Raw genomic sequence first — 20,557 nt, 5'->3', positions numbered from 1 at the left:
CAGTCTTTGGTGCTGAAAGTTAGACTCCTAATTTGAAATTTTAGCACCTAAATAACCATGAGTTGACTTTAAAAGTACTGAACGTGCACAGATCAGCAGGAGCTGTGGGTGCCCAGTACGTCTGGAAATAATTGCATTTATTAGGTGTCTGTTACAGAGTCAGATGCAAAACTTTGGTAGCTAGGTATAACCATATGTGAATCATTTACTTTGTGCTGGCATTCTCTAGCCTTCACCTTACCAGGTCAGAACAAATGGGATGTTCCATCTGTTGATGGAGAGGCAGCCAGCTGCAAACAATTTACAGGTTTGCACTCTTTGTTTGCCTTCTGCTGCTGTGACGTTCTCATCCTTGCCTCAGCAAAAAGAAAGTTACTACGATGGTGCTTCTGAATCTTCTGTTTCAAGATGGAGGTCTCAAGCAGCTGACAAACCAGACATGCCAAGATTGTAGCCACTCTTACAAAATCCCTAAGTGCAAGGCAGACCTGACCTTTCTGCAGCAGAGAACTACTTCTGTTAAAAAAAAACTTCATCGCTCTAGCCTATTGAGCAGTACCACCTAACAGCAAATCAGGGAAGCAGAAGCAGGAAAACACACTGATTCAGCAAGCTGGTAGACTTGTATAGGAAGTAACCTCTTCTAGGAACTTTCCCTAAATGTTTCCTCACCTCACGAATATTCTCTATAAAGCAGAGGTGCTAGATTGGAACATGAGCACTCTTCTTCTGCAGCTTCCAGTGCAGCCACTGCTGCCTCAGCCCCTCTTGCTCAGCACTTACAGACCCTAGCAGTAACTCCCGGCTCTTTATTTGGACCACACATTGTGCTCCTTGTGTTGAATTGGCCCTTGCCCTGCAAAATTCAGTGAGTCACGGAGAATGAAAAGGCTTTCTCAGAAGGCGAGACTGGCTTCCATAGCAGAAGATAGCTATGCACAAGCTAAGCAAGGTGCTTTTGGCTGCATCTAAACCAGGGGTTCTCAAACTGGGGGTCATGAGGTTGTTATAGGGGGGTCGCGAGCTGTCAGCCCCCGTGCATGCCATGGCAGGACATGGGAGGGGTCGTGTCAACCTGAAATATATTCAAAGGGATCCCAGCAAAAAAAGTTTGAAAACCCCTGATCTAAACTGTGAAAGTTAGGACTCATGGTTTGCCACCAGTACAAAGCTTCCGCAATGGTAGCACACAGGGCTGTACCAGATTGTCAAGACTTGTTTGTTTTTTTATTGTTTGCTGCCTTTTATTTTCTGATATTTTCACAAAAGGCAAATATTTAAAACAAGGGAAAAACCAAGTTCAGTCTCTCACTTGTGTGAAGAGAATTAGAAATATAGTTAGAATTAGTATATAGGCTGTTATCAGAGTAGAGAGGTATTTGTTGAATCAGCTTTTAGCATCCAGCTGAATGAGGTTTAGAATTCAGACCCCATGAGATGAACAGGGCTTAACTTCCAAAATTCATATTTCATTCCAGTGACTGAGAGAAAGAGGAATAGCGCTGCTGCTATTTTAGGAGTCCGTTTTCTTCCATGCCGGGGTGATGGGACAGCAACTGCTCCAGCAGCTTATGAGCTCTGCATTGCACCTGCTTCTACAAGTGTCCCCATGCTCAAAAAGTGCTGCTGCCCCTGCTCCAGTGAGCCCATACCTCCTCCACTCCTGTGAAAGGGAACCCCACTCCTAAGCAGTCAAGGAGCTGTGTTCCTGGGGAAGCTGTTTGCCAAATAAAACTTTTTTAGCTCTCCTGCACACCTTTCAGTGTCTCTGGAAAGAATACTGAGGCTTTTTCCGCAACCGACTGCCCTTGTACCCTGCCCCCATTTCCTCAGTGGACCGCACAGTCCTCTCTCCTGCAAAGTCTTCAGTAGCCAGAAGGTTTTGCATGCCTTGCTTTAACTTTTCACAGACTGTAAAGCTCTGTGGAGGATCTCTCTCTCTTGGAGAGGAGAGGGGGAAGGATTGTGGCAGGCTGGCAAAGCTCTCTGAGACTGGAACACTCTCTCACAGCTTCCTTTTAAGGGCAGCAGCATGAGAACCAGCACAGGAAACCCACTGAGCTCCCTCTTCTGGTGAAAACACAGTTAACCAGCCAAGGAGGAAGATGGCAGGTGGAGAAGTACAAGAGCGCAAGTGGCAGCATTTTATTAATATATGGAGCACAAATAAATTTGTGACAAAGGTTAATTATGCAGCCATTTTCTGGATACATAACTGCATTACCCGTATAGACCATGAACCTAGTCACTATTGAATTGCTCTTTTTTGAGCAATCATTTTAGAAGTGACTGTTTTATTACCACTATTGAATCTAATTTCCTGCACCCATGTTCTGACCTCCTTGAACCATGCAAACGAAACAGAGAGATTGGCCATGTCTCCACTGCTGGAGAGACCTCTGTGTAGTGGGAGCCCTCGCTGGGTGTAGAGATAGTATAGATGGATCCTGCACCCCACCACAGAGGAGATCTGACTTTGAATATACACAGAAAGCAGATCTGTAAAGTAAGGTGATAGTTTGACATGGTAACATTCGAAAGACGATTCTTTCATTTAACAAATAATCTTATGCAGTGACTTTATTTCTATATTTGGAGAAAATAAACCTGGCCATTCACAACCTATATTTTACAAATTTAAACTGATAATCAAATTATTTTTCTAATTTTTAAAGCCAAAAATGTAACTCCAAAGTTGCCTTTTGCCATATAAAGTGTGTTGTGAAAGTAATAGGACCACATCCTACTTATCTTATTCACCCAGTAGTTCCAGTGTGACTCTGATGGATAGGGTGAGCAGGGTCTGGCCTGTAGTAACAGATATTACTTTCAAAAGCATGTAAGTGACTTAGATGTCTAAATTCCATTGGAAGTCAGGTGTTTTTGAAATTATTTCCCAAGGTCCCTAAATGATATTAAATATTAGTGTGAAACCTAACCTATGTAGTAAATGGAGAGTGCAGATTAGTGCATAGCAGTTGAACCTAGCACATTCCAAACTTCCTCTGAATAACTGAAAGGTTTCATATCAGAGAGCGGAGGATCTGTTAGTTCCTTTCTGCGTTTATTTCTAACATGGTCACAAGATTATGGAATAAGCCACATGCTGTGCCACATTTGGCCTTTGGTCTGTTTTATTTTCAAAGAAATTTTAAATTGTGAGATCAGGCTTTTTGCCTGTGGAAAAAAGAAGTGAAATGTACTTAGTGATTTTTGAAGGTTACTGATAGAACAGATGTAAAAGGCAGCCTACCTTTTGTTTGACCTTATTTATTGGCTAATGTTGCACTGCTGATACATAGCAATTCAGTCTGTCAGTAAAGCACCTGAAAGGTTATCTGATTTTTCTCATACTTTGCATTGTCCAGCTTTAGTTAATAATGTTTACAGTATTTTGCAATATGTGAGGGAAGGAAGATTATAAAGTACATGCATGTGGACCTAGAACCAGCATGAGAGCTCTACAGATCAAATAATGAGTTCTGTACAGTTAAGTCACTTTGTCGTTACTTCCCCCAAAATATTGTATTTAACATTTTTACCATGTTATCTTTTATATGAGATTCTAGGTATATTTGCATATTTACTTCTGAAGAACTGGACAAAAAATACTAATAAAAGAGGAAAAATAAGTAGGGGAATATGGAATCAGTGACCGTTAGCTACATTGCATACCATGTGGAGTTACCGTCAGAGAATGTCAGGCAGGGTTTTTCTTACTTGCCCACCCTCAGATGTAATGCCAAGCAAGATTTACTTTCTGATGAAGACTCCAAGACCTGCAATCAAAGATTTCAGTAGGTATGAGCAAAATCAATGCATCACTCACCCTGATCATGCTCAGCATGTGATCAGTGATGCTTTTCTGGCTGATCTGCCCATTGCAGACACATGCTGGAGGTGAATTTGCAGTGATCTTGTGCAACCTCAGCCACATTCTCCCTGTACAGATGTAAACCAGGGATGAACAATCCTGTTTATAAAGTGCTAAAAGCACAAGGAATGGAAAGTGGGGAAGTGATGCCAGTAATTTTGTTGGTTGGTTCTTTTTCCATGTTTTAGATAATTTTGGGGAAAAAATTTGGAAAATGTATCTTCATGCTGCAGAAAATGTTCAATGAACAAAGTACATAGATCATGGAAATAGCTTGTGTATATTTTTCTTCAGTGAAGAATCACAATTTTTTAGGGATTTGCAGTATGCAATATAAATGGTATGTTGTTACATTTGTTACTATAAACTATCCTTAAAAGGTAAATTGAAGATCAGGGAGTCCTCTGGGGCTAAATATGACAGGCACACAGTTGTGCATCTAGTTTGTTTATGCCATTGCCACATTTGGTAACAGTAAAGATCGTGCATTCATACACACAATCCCAGTTGTTGCACATATTTAATGTGCAGTCGTGTCTGAAAATAAAGCTTTTAAAGGCTGTCAATCTGCTCCACCACAGCTAAATGTGGTGACTCTCTGGCTGGGCAGCGGGAAAAAAGAGCATGGGGCTCTACTAAGTATACCTCCTGAATTTGGGTACGAAGGAAGGGAAAGCAGGGACACACCTTGGTGGAAGCAAGGGGGGAGGGACAGGAAGTGGTCACTGACCCACTATTTGCACCAATGAGAGGGGGAGTGTATTTATACCTTGTAGAGGGCTCTCTCTCTCTCTCAGATTAGCAGCACTTACCCTCATCCCAGAACAGGACTGAGCTTTATGATCTGCTGTGGGCTTGCATTAGAAGCCATTTTTCATTTGGGCCTGGGAAAATTTTTTGCTCACCACCAGATTGGCCTAGGCAGGGTGGGTTTTTTTCATCTTCCCCACAGCAGGTCATGGAATTGGTGGTTAGGTCGAGATGTCACAGCTTAGTAGCAGGTGTAGCAGATCTCAGTGGAGGTACTTGTTAGAGGGGATACTGATCCCTGATAAATGGGTTGGAAGTGGATTTATAGGGGGCATCCCCTGAAGAAGCTGGAAAAAAGGGGGTTGCAGCTTCTAACATCTTGTACAGCAGGCAGACAGCCCGGTGACTTTTCTAGATATCCTTAACCCTCAGACAAGGAGAGGGTGATTGTGTCCCTACAACAGGCTCTTTAGAGCCTGGGCAGACCATCAACCCTCCCAAGTAGATGGAAGCAATTAAGGAAATTACTGTGACCTGCCCTGTACAATTTATTGCTGGTGTTCCCAGATAGATTGTGAATTCAACTGTATCCTAATTAAACCACATCTATTGTGTCGTGTCTTTCTTCCTGCATGCCTGGGACTATGCCTTCCTATTGAATTTGAGTAGTGTTGTTTACAGGTTGATTTAAGAAGCATGTTATTATAAGGTTGGGTTTTTTTTAATGCATTTTTTTAAATGCGGGAGGGAGGTCAGTCATTCACAAATGCATTTTATTTGGGGGGAAAAATGGGTTTGGCCATTTATTTTCTCTGGCAAGGAAGCATATAAAACTAGGATCTTCTCAGACTTCTGTTAGTTTCTCAGTACAGCTATGGTATTTCAGATTTTTTCATGGCATGAGACTCCCCATCACTGTCCAGAATTAACAAGGATCAATATGCCAGGTAGAAATGGCCTAATGTAAATGGGAGAGAATCCCCGTAACAGCAAAAATAACTCCCAAGTGTACAATTTGCTTTGAATACCTTTTCACTGAGGCTTATGGCGAAGTTGTCTTCTTTTGCCCTTAGAAGACTTTCCTCTTGTCCAAAAACCAAGAGCCTAATACCTTACCTGTAACTCTTATCCCAGGGCGGCATCTACATGGTGATTTTCTGTTACTCGGTTCTGGAGTAACCCAAACATTTTAGAATGCCAGCCTTCTTTATTAGTATTGTTTGATGGTTGTAATTATAATTGGTTTAAGAAAACCAGTAAATTTCAATGATGACAGTAATATTTTTTTTTAATCATAAGATTTTTGGCAATTTTGATTGTGGTGTATTTAAATCATAATTACCTTTAGTGAAATCTGTTAATCTACGGAAATTATGGAATGCCTCTGGAATTGTAAAGGCTGCCCTGACTCAGTATAATTATTTAGCAACATTACAGCTTTATATACCACAAACAGAAGGATAATTAATCCTAATACATTAAAACTTGAATGCATAAGGATAAGTACTTAATGCTTTTCTCTTTCAAATCAAGAGATCTGTGCCTTTATGAAAGATTTGTAATTGGTCAAACATCTATTATCATAAGATCTAAAGGTGGGAAAAATATAAGAATAAATCACAAAAAGGGATGCAGAAAATCTGTGTGACTAGAGGGGAAATAATTTCTACTCAAGCTCTAAAATTGTTACAAGATTGAACGTGAGAGACAACGCGAAGTTCAGATAATTAGTGGGTGGGTTTTTAAATATGAACACAGTGTTGGCCTGACTGCTCACATTGAAATCAATGTAAAACTTTCATTGATTTAAGTGCAAGCAGAATTAGGCCAGTATTGAACATCTTTGAAAATCCCCAGTATTATGAAACTTTGAATTTCACAAAATTAAATTTTTAGTTTCTATCCTTTGAATTTTGGATTGGTTCACATGCTATTGGAGTACAGTACTAAAGCACATGGCACCTTTTAATTGAGAACAATATTAATAATCGCATCAAACAATTTCTCCATCTGTCAGCACTTTTATGTATATGCTGTCTAGTTCACTACTGTTAGCAATGAGCCTGAACCATAAATGTAAGATCCAGCTTTGGCAATGTTGAGGGTTTTACTGGTCTTGGGTTTTGGTTTGGACTCCTATGTAATTACTGTTTTGTGAAGTAACATGAAAAATAGCCTCATTTCACTGTGTTGTGGGAATGGCTTCTCTTGTACAACTTTGATTTTTCAATAAACATTTTATATTTAAATATATTTCACATTTAAATTAATGTGTATAATCTAAAAAATATGTGTTCATATATATATATATACACATGCACACAATTTAATTATTAGCTATGTGGGAATTAGCTCAATAACATGTCTACATCCTCAAAGCTGTAAAATTCTGCCTCTTCCAAACTGGAGTTTTATTTTTAATGCTGAGATCCTACAAATGGCTCCACGTGGATGGATCCTGGCATCCAGGCACAGCAACATTGACTTCAGTGGGGTTGTACATAGACACAGAGATTTGCCCACACAGCAAAGATTTACAGTCTGATTTATGCACTTAGATGGGAAATTCTTTGGGTGCATGGCAAGTGGGAAAACTAGTACGATTATGACATTTTAATCTTAATTTTTTTTAAATGAACAATTGATTTTTAGTCAGACTACTGAAAATCTTGTGCCTTTTATTTTTTGTTAAAACTTATTTAATTCAAACACCTCACAAACTGTTGGCAGGAGAGATCTTTGTTACTGATTCAGCACTCCCACTTTTTTCAAATAACAGCTGAGCTCTCCCTTCATTTCTGTGGCCCTCTACTGGAGACCTTTTTACTCGAACAATGAAAATAAAATCTGATCCTTCTAGAGATAAAAAAACAAGCAGAAAGCAAACTTAAATCCATACATCAGAAAGAATCGAAGGGCATGAACCATTTTTTTTCCTTTGCATATTGCCCCTTAATAATTATTTCCCACTAAAAACGGCAAAACTTGCTTTGTCTTCTGTGGGACCAGAATTGTTGCCTTGTAGACTGCAAACAAAACACACAATCTGCCATATGTTATGAATTTCAATATAGATGTTAAAAGTAGGATTATGATTGGTACTAACTCATACTGTAATTATTTCACTATAAGCTAACCACAGGATTTGAGACCCTTACAAATATGTTCTTGCTTTCCATATTTTATAGTATCAATCACAGATTAACTTGCTATGATTCAAGCTTGTGCATTTGTTTCTTTTTCAACTGCGGATGTGGGTATTTAGTATCTTTCCCACACAGTACCTGTTTGTTACCTTCTGGTATTGCAGCTGTGACCTCACTGGTAGTTTGAGTGATTTGAAATAGGTTTGATGTGGTTGTATGCGCTCTAGTATTTTTCTATAAATTTATTTTTTTATTACAGCTTTTGTTATTTGGAAGGGAAAGGTTGTTGGACAGGCTTGTCCTAAAGGAATGTTAATGTGTAGGACAGTGACACATGTTGCTTGAGAACTATGGGATTAATATAATTTGTTTATAATCAGTAGGAACTCAGGATGAAATTTTGGCCCCATTGAAATCAATGTAAATGTTGCCATTTACTTTAATTGGGCCAGGATTTCATCCTCAGTGTATACTGATGACTCTTAATAAGTACATTGCCACCTAAAAGATTCATATTTATTTCTGGCAAATGCTTAGTTGATTATTCAAATTTAATTTAATATGTCGAAATGTTCGTTTTTTCTTTTGTTTGGGAGCTCTATGTATTCCCTGATCACAGAATCATGGATGGTTGCCTTAGAATTCATTCCCTTGCCAATGTCTTGTGCTCCAGAAGCTAAGTTTCCATTTAAAAACAAATTTTAACCATTTATGGTTGCAAAGATAGACACTCAATTCACATTTTTTAGATTCTCGTGAGCCTGCATAACTCCTGAAAGAATGGCTGAGAGATGGTGAGTGCCCCAGTCACCTCACTCAGAAATCCTTAGCCTCCAGTATTGTCTGGCCATAGACTGTCATTTTTCCAAGATACAGCAAAATTCAGCATTTATTGCAGCAGACAGACAGCCAATATTTTGTTTCATCTCTCTGCCCTGCTGGGACCTGCCTGCGGTGGTCTCTTCCTCTGTAACTTTCCCCACAAAGGAGACTTCATTAGATTACAGTGCATGCTCCCTTCACTTGTTCTGTAGAACCAACTGGGAAAGGGTCATGGAGGCAGGAGTAGGGCTAGGCTGTCTAGAGAATAAAGCAGCAGCTAAGGCATTGGGAGCTATTATTTCCCCTCTTCCCCAGCATGCACCGGGTGAGGAAAGGAGATGGTGAACTGGACCACCCCGCTCACCATGGTAACTGCTGAAGCCCAAAGAGTCTAGCCACATGGCCAAAAGAGAGACAGAAATCCAGCATCAAAAATAATCATTGCTGAAAATAATCACTGACAAACAAATGTTACATGACTGAGTATTTTCAATTGTGAGCCATAATCATGTATGTTTGGGGTGGTAAGAATTGGAATGAAGGTTATATATGGCGATATAATAAATAGACAGTACTACAGAATTTAAAGGTTCTTGCTACAGAATCTGGTCCCATTGTGCTGTGGCTATTATAGAAGGAGATGCTACAGACACTTAATCGGTATATAAAACTTGAAGCCCACAGCGTGAATGTTGGTTGAAACTAGATGTTCCTCTTTGAATGTATATAATAATAAAATGAATTTACATATTGCTCAACGTACCTCACAGTATTCCACAGATCATGTAAATTAAAGTGATTTTGAGTTTTATAACAGAAAGAAAGGGGGCGGGAAGCAAAATTGGACAAATGTATTTTGTTTAATTGACTCCACTATGAACTGCTGAGGAAAGAGAATTCAGGAACTTTATGCATAATAGCTAAAAGCTCTAAAATCCATATTGTTTGAGATAGTAATTGTTGCATAGGAACCGTGAGAAGACCTAAATCAGCAGATACCCGTTGAGCTCATTACATGAGAAATGAGGTGATAATTCAAGTGCTAAGGGTCAAGACCATACAAAGTCTTGTATTGATTCTGAGAGAGCACATTTTACATGTATGATCATCTGAAGGTTTATTTGGGGTGATAAGCCTTGCTGCTGAAATTTGAGCTTGCTGGAACCAGGGCAGTCCCTTATCAGAAAGGCTTGTTCTGGCAGAGGATTGCAAATGTCTAATCTGGTTGTCACAAGGGCACAGAGGTACCACTTAGAAGTCAGCAAGAATGATGGCAGCTAAGCAGTAGTCCTAAAATGGTAAATGGTTGATTCATATGTGGAATAAATGTATTTCTCCAAGGGCAGGGCAAGCTTTATTGCTTCAATAAAACTGTTCCTATTATGTGCTTAAAAAAGAGAAAAAAATCTTGAGTGCTGTCTTTGATGCAGAAAGCTGTATTAAATGCTCTCTTCTGGTTGGTTCACCTCAGAATGCAGATAACATGTTTCTTTAAGCCCTGTTGGAAAAGTTTGTCCTAAAGGGACATGAATGGTCAGAGCAGTGGCACTCGACATTTAACAGAGAAATTGAGATTAAACAAGAAATAGATTTTGATAATTAGATGCAAATGACCAAAGTTTGTTTAACAATATTCTATTAAGTTTTGGGGTTGGCCTCTTTGGAGAAACCTACCTTCTTTTCAGCAAGATACAAATATATGTTTCTTCATCTGAAAAGTTGGTCTTACTGGCTGTCACAGATCCACAGGACCTGTGCTACACCCTAGCTTTTAAACAGTCTCTTGGAGGAGCCCCTTCAGTAATACAGACCCCAAGGGGTCTCCTTTTTCATTCAGGGTAGGCCATGCAACCTCACCTCCTCCAAGACTGGATCGCTGGGCCCAACACTTCTTCTTTATACCATGAATTATACTGAGCAAATCCAAATGAGAGAGACTCCTGAACAGAGACATTTACACTCTTTAGGGACCAATGTACCGCCGCAAGTATTTGCAGTGTGACACCAGGCAACATTTCCAAAACAGTAGGATTTATTAGTCAACTAGAACACGCCATCAGAATTCCTTAGGTTAGCATAGAGAAATAAACATTAAGACATAGTTCATCTTGCCAAGCCAGGGCAATCCACCAGCCAAGCTGTAATGGATTCCATTTCAGGCTCTGTTCTTCCCTGACCACTTTGTCAGTCTCAGGTGAGAGCAGCTAGTCTCTTCCAGAAGCCCATTCTTTATCTTCTGCCTGTCACCTCTCAGTCCTTTTGTTCTGAACTGGTCTCTGCTCAGCTTCCCTGCTGAGAGGTGAGGAGCAAACCTACCTTCCTCTTGGTCATTGATTTGTAGGTGTTCATGATCTGATCATTGGGGCTTCCCATTGTCTCTTTTGGATTCTGCGTTGATATGGTTGCTTTCAGCAGGTTCCTGACCATTTCTTAACAACCCATTCGTTGCACCCCAGACAGCAAGGCAACACATACCCTCATGTCTCCTGTGCTGCTCTGAGAGAAGACTGGATAGCATTGCAAAGTACAGCAGGAAACTGAAGTACACACAGGATTCATAAAAATATCACAAAAAAATGAGAGGCTGCCATGGATATTTGATATGCTTTAAATCTTTTTTAAAGGAACTACCTTTATGTCCATTCAGTCTTTTACCCTGTGCTGAAATTCCCAGCAAGGGTGCCTGGTAATGTTCTCTGTGATGTAGATACTTGCCTACAAAGAAATATTGTGAAACTACCAACCCATTTCACTTAGGTCACAAAACAGCGCTTTTGGTCGTGATAATTTTGCCCTGATGTGGCTTTATGTAAACCAGGAATGTAAAGAAATGTATGTTTGTTCTACTACTACTATGGCATTTCATTTTTCACATTTTCCCCTCTCTCTTTTCAGCTTGTTTGACATGGGAGGAGAATATTATTGCTATGCTTCTGACATTACCTGCACTTTTCCAGCAAATGGAAAGTTCACTCCTGACCAGAGGGCCATCTATGAAGCAGTGCTTAAGTCATCTCGTGCTGTAATGAAGGCAGTCAAAGCAGGTAAAAGATTAGTAGGTCAACAGAAATTGACAAGCTTAATGGTAGCATTCAAGCTGTCAAAACAATTATGCTGGGACTCAATGTTTGAAGAAGCAAGAAACTGACCACTAGATTATAGCTTAATAAAAATAAAACTATATGGTGAGAGTCCTACAGATAAGTTTAAATGGCTATTAGCTGAGCATAGAAACGATCATATATGTCACTCATCCAGCCCAATATTATCAGGAAATAACATTCTGTGAAATGTATATATTAATATTCATTTTTTCTCTGAATACCTCAAATGTGGCAGTGGTGGCTATTATGCCAATTTGTATATTGGCAACCTTTTGTAGGGATTTTAGTTGTATTGTCCAGTTTTGAACCTTGCAATTATAATTTCTATTTCATACTTGAGTTTATTTCAAGCATTTGTATTTTCCATGTTAAATAGAAAACTTTTGCTGAATAGTTGGTGACTGTGTATTGGGGGATATGCTTAATTACCTTGGAGAGCATCAGAAAATACAGACTATTGGATATTATTCATTGTATCCTTAAATTATTATATGTTAGCCAATTCATCTAGCCAAGTGTACACTTTCATGCTCATCTGCATGGAGTAATCAAAGAAAAAACATTGCAATGAAAAATATGGGGTTTTTTGTCATTCTGTTTTCATTCAGTGCAGCAAATAAATGCTTTTAGAGCTAAATGCATTTAAAGCTAACTGTTGTTGTGAACTTGAATATTTTAATAGTGATGGTACTTGAACATTTCTAAGTATTATAAATAGTATAGCTTTAGTGGAGAATGTACTTAATGCACAAAGTATGTTTGTCCTTTAACATTACCTTACTGTCTTTCAATCACCAGACCTGATGTGGGGAAGCTTTTAGCCTGCCACTTACAACACATGTTATTTACATATTATACAAGCTGACATCAGTGTTGCACATCAAGATAGCTTGAAGTGGAATAAAAAAACCCTAAGATTATCTGGGTTAGAAGCTTAGATATTTGCCATTTTAATAATAATGTACACGTTCCACCTGCCTTATTTTCCCCTTCAAAGTCCTGTCTCCATCTAGTCTTCATATTTTCTTTACATTTTATTGCAAGCTTTAATTGCTTCATTTAATATATATTGACCCAGTTAATTTCTAGTATGTTGCTTATTAGTTTTAGGAGTTGAAATCTAAAGCAATGTTATGTTCATTATAATGCAGAGATTTTCTAAAATAACTTATCATTTACTTTAGCAAGGTCACACGACTGCACAACTACAAGCCCCTAATGTGGCAGGCTCCAGAAAAAGAATTTACACACACACAAAAAATCAGCAGCTACTTTTTCTGTAGATTACAAAATTGTATTTCTCTCCAGTGGTGGAACTGGGCCCTTAACTGATATTGCTTGCTGGCACATAGTCAAGTGGGACTTTGAGTAGCCTTTTCAGAAAGTTAGAGATGCCAGTAAAGAACTATTTTCTGAATATGAGGTTTATAGCTAGGGCTTCTGGATATTGTGATAATAAAATTAATAAGTTAGTACTATATAAAGATATAAAATCAATGCTCTCTCTGGTTACATAACTTCATCTTTATGGAGAATACGTGCTGCTAAAGAAAGCTAGCAGCATAAAATAGTGTGCACAGGATTTTTATAAATACAATTTAGGAATTCACTTTTGAAACTTTGGCCCTCAAATGAAGTTAGTGATCATCTCTCTAAAAGTTGATAAACATTTTGTTTCTATTTGTTTCTATTAAAGAATAACTTCAGAAGGTTCCCAAAGCTTCAGAGTCTATTGTAGCAAAGAAATGTTCTCTGTCTGGGTCAAAATACACATAATTCAGAAGATTGCATATTCTAGCTTCCAATCCAAAAACAAAACAAAATAAACCCCAGTAGGTTGCAAATACTATTTTCTTCAAATTGAGAAACTATCATGATGGAATTGTAACTCAAGCACAATAGAGATTGTGCCACAAACCTGATCTATAGAAAAAAGATTTATTCAATTCTATTGCACAAGCAGCACTTTTGGAACCACTTAGCTATAGCTATATTACTAATAAAAAATAAGTTTAACTGTGTTGTTGATTGAAAATGAAAGTTTGAAGAATAGTAGTTGTGGGGAAAAGACTCAAAAAGGAGTGTTTGCATGGGATTGGAGCAGACATTTATATCAGTTTTCTTGATAGGTTAATGATAAAATATTCCAAAAAGAGCAATGACAAGAAAGTGTTTTTACTTAAGTTTTATTCTTAATGTTTCATAACCATCTCGGCTAAATCTGATTTTTTTTTTCCATAGAAGGAAAATATGAGGACAGATATATAAAGTACTAAAATTTACATGAATTATTTGATGGTTCATTAGCTGTTTATTTCACATATCTGTCTTGAATACAAATCTTAATATGCGCACACACACTTATATACAGATATATGATCACAGGCAATTTTTGCCACAAGACCCTTGTGTCGTTATGGACGGTGCTCACTTAATGAGCAGCCATTAAATACATTTTTTAATCCTCATTGTTAAGTGTATAGCTCCATGCCTTATTTACTGCACCTACTCTGAAGACAGAATTATTCATTTCCTCGTGGGCTTTCCTGTGGTGCTTATTACTACAGTATCTGAGTGCTTCAGAAAATTAACTAGTTTATTTTCACAACACCCCTGTGAGGTGAGGGGTCGGATCATCCCCATTTTATAGATCGAGAGCTGAGGCTATGGGGTTTCCATTCCAGACGTGGAACAAAAGACCAGTTCTTTGCTTTCTCGCAGATACTTGAGGGGTTGTGGAAGTTTGCTAATCCGGTCTACCTTTGTTTTGTAGACCTGGAAAAGGCAAGTGATGGCATTCCCTGAGATGTCTTGTGGGAAGTGCTGCGGGAGTATGAGGTGCCAGCACTGCTTTTGCATGCTATCTGGTCCCTCTTTTCCCAAAGTGAGAGTTGTTTGCATTCTTGGCATTAAGTTAAGTTCCTTCAAGGTAAGCATTGGACTCTGCCAATAGGACTCTCCCACTCCTATTAATTTGATCTTCATGGATAGGATATCAAGGAGCAGCTGAGTTGGGGAGAGTACATCAGAGATGCTATCTCTGCTGTTTGCAGATGATGATGTCCTCCTCATGTCTTCAGACTATGATCTCTGATGTGCACTTGAACGTTTCATTACTGAGTGCAGAGCGGCTGGGATGAGATTCAGCACCTCCAAATCAGAGGTCATAGATCTTTCCTGGAAGAAAGCAGACTGTTCACTCCATGTGAACGGGGAGCAACTGCCTTAGTGGAAGAGTTTAAGTATCTGGGGGTCTTGGTGAGCATGAGATTGACTGGCAGATTGGTGTGGTGGCAGCAGTGATGCACGCACTGTACCAATCCATGGTGGTGAAGTGGGAACTGTGTTTTTAGCTGAAGCTCTCGATTTACAGGTCAGTCTACATCCCCATCCTCCTCTATGGTCATGAACTAATAACAGAAAGGACAAGATCGCAGGTTCAAGCTGTGGAAATGAAGTTTCTCTGCAGGGTGGCTGGACTGACTCTCTGAGATAGGGTGAGGGGCTTGGCTGTTTGGGAGAGCCTTAGAGTAGAGTTGCTGTTCCTCAGGATTAAGAGGAGTCAGTTGAAGTGGTTTGAGCACCTGATAAGGATGCCCCCGGTAGGCTTTCTTTGGAACTCCACCAACCATGTCCCATGGGGAGGAGGTTCCAAAGACAACCCAGAACACACTGGAGGGATTATATCTCCTAGCTGGTCTGGGAGCGCCTGGGAATCCCCCGGAGCAACTGGAACCTGTTGCAGAAAAAAGGGAGGTCTGGTCCTCCCTACTCTCCATGCTGCCACTGCAACCCTCACCAGGAAAAACAGCATAAAGGAAAAGAAGAAACTTCCTCCATACCAAGAGCACAGGAGAGAATTTCCACGCTTACAGTTGCAGTGTCTGGATACAAACCTGGCCCAGCCCTCAGCAGATGAGGGCAGCAATTGCAGAGGAAGTGCTGCTCAGCCCTGGTCTTGAGCATGCTCATTTTTTTAACTGTGCGGTGTGCTCCCTTCCCCACCCTTCCCTCCCCCCCGGGAGCATGAAGGAACATCTGGGGGGGGGATGGGGATAAGAGGCAACACCTAGCAGCTCAGGCTTCAGCCTCAGATGGCAGGGCTCGGGCTTTGTAGTTGCCTGGGGTCAAAACGTCTTTTTGGCCCCAGGCCCACTCCTTAGTTTCTGCCCTAGGCCCCAGCGAGTCTAATGCTGGCCCCACTCATTGCAGCTGGAATCTTCAGGGAATTTAGCTGCAATGCTCTTTCAAGTCTCCACTGAGATGTGCAAACTGCATTTTTTTTTCAAAAGCTTAAACTTGGCCAAATTTCCAGGAGAGCAGCAAAAGGCCTATTCCTGACACAAAGGCCAGCCCCTGCCAAATTTCAAGTCTTTGCTCCAAGGCATTGGGGCACTAGAGCATCTCAAAGAAAAGGCCTCCAGAATTTTTTACAAGGACAAAACATATTTTTCACTAGCCTCGTTCTCAGAAATGGCTGAAACACTTTGACTGAAATTTCAAAATAAAATAAAATAAACAGATGGAGGCAGATAGCCAGAATGGAAAACTTTAGCCCAAATAATTAAGCTTTGGCAAAGTTATAAGCAACTGAAAACAATGTTTTAAAATGGAAAGTTTTGGGAAAGCGTAATAATGGGCAGTGCGAACAGCCACAAAGAACTAGTATCCTAATAAAATATCTTTTCGCACATCTGTTCACCTAAAATATGACTACTCCCAAATAGGTGTGTTTTCTGCCTCCAAACCTAATGAAGATATAGGCCTGTTTAAATGGATATTTGTATGTATTATCATTTATTCTTTTTTAAACCCTGTTTTAGCAAGGTGCTTCCACACAAGTACGACAACTGACTTCAGTGATTCATGTGGTTAAATGTCAGCACGTGTTTATATACCTTGCTGAATCAGGACCTTAGTGCTGACACCATAAATAAATATCCATAAATTTGCAGCCACTTTCTTGGATTTGTAAACTAGGTTTACTGTACTCTTTTTTGGTTGAATATGGGGTTAGACTCACCAAGTTTCAGCAACCAATAAACTCTTCATCAAAAATTAGAGGAGGTTATTAAATAGTGAGGCCTACATTCTGTTTGCCCTTCCCAATTAACCTAAAGTATTCAAAGAATTCTTGTAAATAATTATGATTTCACAAGAGGACTGTTCTTCTGCTACCATTTTGAAATCTCAGTTTAATGAAGAGATGTGAATGTAAAGGAAATAGGACCTGTGATGTACAAATAAGAAAGTTGCCCATTACTAATTAAAACAACAAAACTGGTCTGTTGCTTAGAGCTAAGGGACCACAGTTGTCTTCCTCACTCTAGCAGTGATTTGCTATGTGACATTTTGCAAGCTACTTCACCTCTCTGTGCTTCAGTTTTCCTGTGTAAGAGATGGGTTCATACTTAGCCAGCTTGAAAAGCCCTTTGCCATCTTCATTTGAAAACTGTGACATAAGGGCTAGTAATGTTCCAGTAATGGCCCACCACACGGTAGCAAGATTGTTGAAAACTGTGGTATGTGGGCAATTACTATAGAATAGTCTATTTTATAAGATTATAACAAATGATAGTGTTCCTATGCCATCACCATCCTTTCAGGTGGCTTATGAAGGTATTTACTGGATCATTGTATTGAATATTTAGAAGATGTTAATAAACATACATCTACAAACTAAATCCCAATTCTTGACGACACAGTGCTAGTGCATTGCATCTTTTAAATGTATTATTCTTTAGACCCCAGGTTGATTGATAGAAACTTTTTATTTCCTGTATTCAAACTTAGGTCCTTGAAACTTCTCGGAATTAATGTTCTAGATTATAAGGGATCTATAATGCACTTTCCATTGTTATCCCCTCTTAAGTTAAATTCTCTGCTATCCTTAATCTTTAGACCCTACTTCTATTCTGTAAAGTGAAATACTGTCACATTCTAAGCATTATTTTAAAAATTATGGACATTTTAAAAAATTACTGTTTTGTTCATTGGTGCTCTAGTTCTTGATTTCAGTTTTCCAGTTATATACCATATTATATAAAAAGAATTAAACACCTCTTTCAGTAAGGTCCATTGTTCTAAATTCTTCTTTTTCTAGTCAACTGTTCCCAAGCAACAGCTAAGTAAGGCCAACTTGGCAACCATTCAATTCCCTATCAGTACATTTATATGATTTAACAAGCTTGTATCTCAAGTCCCCACTGAACTGAAATTGCAGTTAGACGTTATTTGGGCAGCTGGGCATATTTGTTGATTGATGATGTTTGTTTCAATAAAATATGAGAAATTGTTCCAAATATGCACAAAAGTTGTTGTTCCCCAAGCCAGTTTATATGCAATATGAAAGCTATTCTCCGTAATGGCATTGCATTTACAGGGCTACATATAGGAGTCTTGAGGCCACAGAACATTTCAAAGTTGGCACTGGCATTTAGGAGTAAAGGCATATCTCCTGAGCCCTCCATTATGCTATCCAACAGAATTAACCCCATATCTCCTCTACCTCTCCAAATGGAGTTGGCAGAATCCCCTCCTCAGAATGTCAGACTTTCCTTTGATGGAAAGTGTTGAAGAATGTAGTGAAGGGAATGCTCTTCTCACAACCAGCACCTCAGATAATCATAGACACAGAGGTCTTTGGTTTAGGGTGGGGAGCTTATTTAGTAAACTTGACTGTTCATAGTCTTTCAGAGTTGAGGCTCCATGTAAACATTTTGGTGCTGAAGGCCCATTGGACTGGTTCTCACAGACAATATGGTTGTCCCGCAATACCTGAACAGGGCGAGCACATGGTCACTTGTCCTGTCAAGAGGTAATTAATCCATGGGAACGTTGTCCAAAACAAAGAAGCCCCATCTGGCAGATAACAAACAACACCATGGGTGATGACCTGGGTTCAGGGGATGGATTATTGAGTGGACATTCAAACCCTCAGTGGCATGTTTACTGACTGAGGTCATCCAGATGTGGACTTGCACGTTAGAACTAAAAGCAAGTGTCCGAGGTTTTGCTCCAGAGTTAGAAGGGGCCCATCGCTTGTATAGTCATTTTTTATTTCTGCTGAAGAAATACCCAAAATATCAAGTTAGGATTAGGGCCCCATTGCACTAGGTGCTGTACAACAGATAGAAAAGTACAGTCCCTTCCCTTAAGAGTTTATAGTCTAATTTCAGACCCCTTGTTTTACATTATAGGGGAAGTGCTCCTTGAGATTTCAATTAGGTGTTAACTAAACATATGGAAGGTCCTTTGATCCTATGTGAACTCTCTCACTATACCACCTTTTGTGGAAGGTTTTATCTTGATGGAATCACCTTGGCTATTGGGTTCTCTGCATTACCAGTTGTTATGGGACCAGTTCACCCTTTAACACCTTGTATGGGGAAAAGGTGGTATTTAGACCTCATCCAAAATTTTCCCCTAATTCAATGCATATCACTGCCTGTATTTTTCCCAAAGCCCTATAACTGTCCTGGGGAGGTGAGACTAGGTGTTCTGGGTATCAAGATGGTAGTCAGTCCCTACTTAGACAGAAATAAGATTTTTAAATGGTCCAATATACTGTTTATGATCTTTAGAGAAAAATATAAAGGTCAGGCCACTTCAGCTCACATCCTACCTAAATGGATAAGGCTGTAGGTTGTCTTCTGAGATGGCAGATATCTCTGGGCTGAGGTAAAGGTGGAAACCTCAATGGCATGTATCTGTAACATGCCCTTATCTGAAAAGTGTAGAGCTCAATTTGCCCTTTCATAAATCATTCAGTGTCACATCAAGAACCTTTTCAGGAGAGTGGTTCTGCCTATTGAACAGTGTGAAGAATTCAGCCCACTTCTTGACGAGGCCACAGCTAGCTAGTCTCCTGCATTTAGGTTCTTCTAGGCAAAGCCATGTATGAGAACAGATTACCAAAACAACTCCTGTACTCTGAACAAATTGCCTCTAACAGAGCCACACTGATTGTGTGTGCTTCAGGATACAAGTCCTAATGCTTTTGGAAGCGGAGACGAACTGTGAGCAATGGTTACAAAGAGTGTAGTCTTGATTCCATTGGACAACAGAATGTACAGTTTGAGTGATGTGCATCCTTGAAAAGGGCTTGTGGCTGAGCGCTCAGGCACACACCTCCTACAGTGTGACTCAGTAGAGGACGTATGTTCAGAGAACAAGAGCTGCTCTGCTGAGTAACCCCTGCTGTATGCAAATAAAATGTAGCAAATGCTTTTTATACAAAAATCAACTTGACAAATTCAAAGTTGCAATTTTTTCCCACTATTTTTGCTATTTAAGTATGTTCCAAAAGGAGCAGAATGATAGTATAAGATCAGGGCATGAAATAATCCAAATAATTTTAAGAATCTGTTGAAGGCACTAATAGCTACAGAATTTGACATAGGAGATTGTATTATTGATGGCTTGTTCTCCATGTTATTTCAAGATAAGCCTATTTAAAATACGTTTCTCTCAATCGGAGATTCAATACATGGCTTTTCCATTTAAAATTCATTTTTTATTTTGTATAGTCCAAAATTGTATTGTTATAATTGCATATTGTCAGTTGTGCTATTTAAGGACAACCACTTCTTTTTAAAGTTTTTTTAAAAGAATTAATACAGTTTTTCATCCTCTAAATTGAATTTTTTGACAACAGCATAACAGAGGGGGACTGGGGAAGACATGAAATTATTTCATGTTTATTTCTTAATTTCTGTTGTCTCTATTTGTATTACAGAATTATTCCTATCCAGGCTTTCTTATTTTCATGCAAATGCTATAAGCCATTTTAAATCTTCTATGATATCTGAAGCATGGCAATATTTCTTAGGCATAGAACATTAATAACTTAAGTTGAGGAT

The 20,557-nt window shown here is 39.2% G+C and overlaps 1 protein-coding gene across 1 annotated transcript in view; it reads left to right on the top strand.

Annotated features, from left to right (window-relative positions):
- The window catches only part of PEPD (peptidase D), a 194,493-nt gene that overhangs the window by 133,703 nt on the left and 40,233 nt on the right, over positions 1-20,557 (top strand). The window contains exon 12 of the mRNA XM_067540055.1: positions 11,488-11,636. Coding sequence (XP_067396156.1) covers positions 11,488-11,636 — 149 coding nt within the window. The remainder of the gene's footprint in view (positions 1-11,487; positions 11,637-20,557) is intronic.

This window comes from Emydura macquarii, unplaced genomic scaffold (genome assembly GCF_026122565.2).
Source record: "Emydura macquarii macquarii isolate MOO-44397 ecotype Brisbane River unplaced genomic scaffold, CSIRO-AGI_Emac_v2 contig_561, whole genome shotgun sequence".
Taxonomy (NCBI): Eukaryota; Metazoa; Chordata; order Testudines; family Chelidae; genus Emydura; species Emydura macquarii.
Note: the sequence above shows the minus strand (reverse complement) of the source record. Positions and strands in the feature narration are given on the sequence as shown.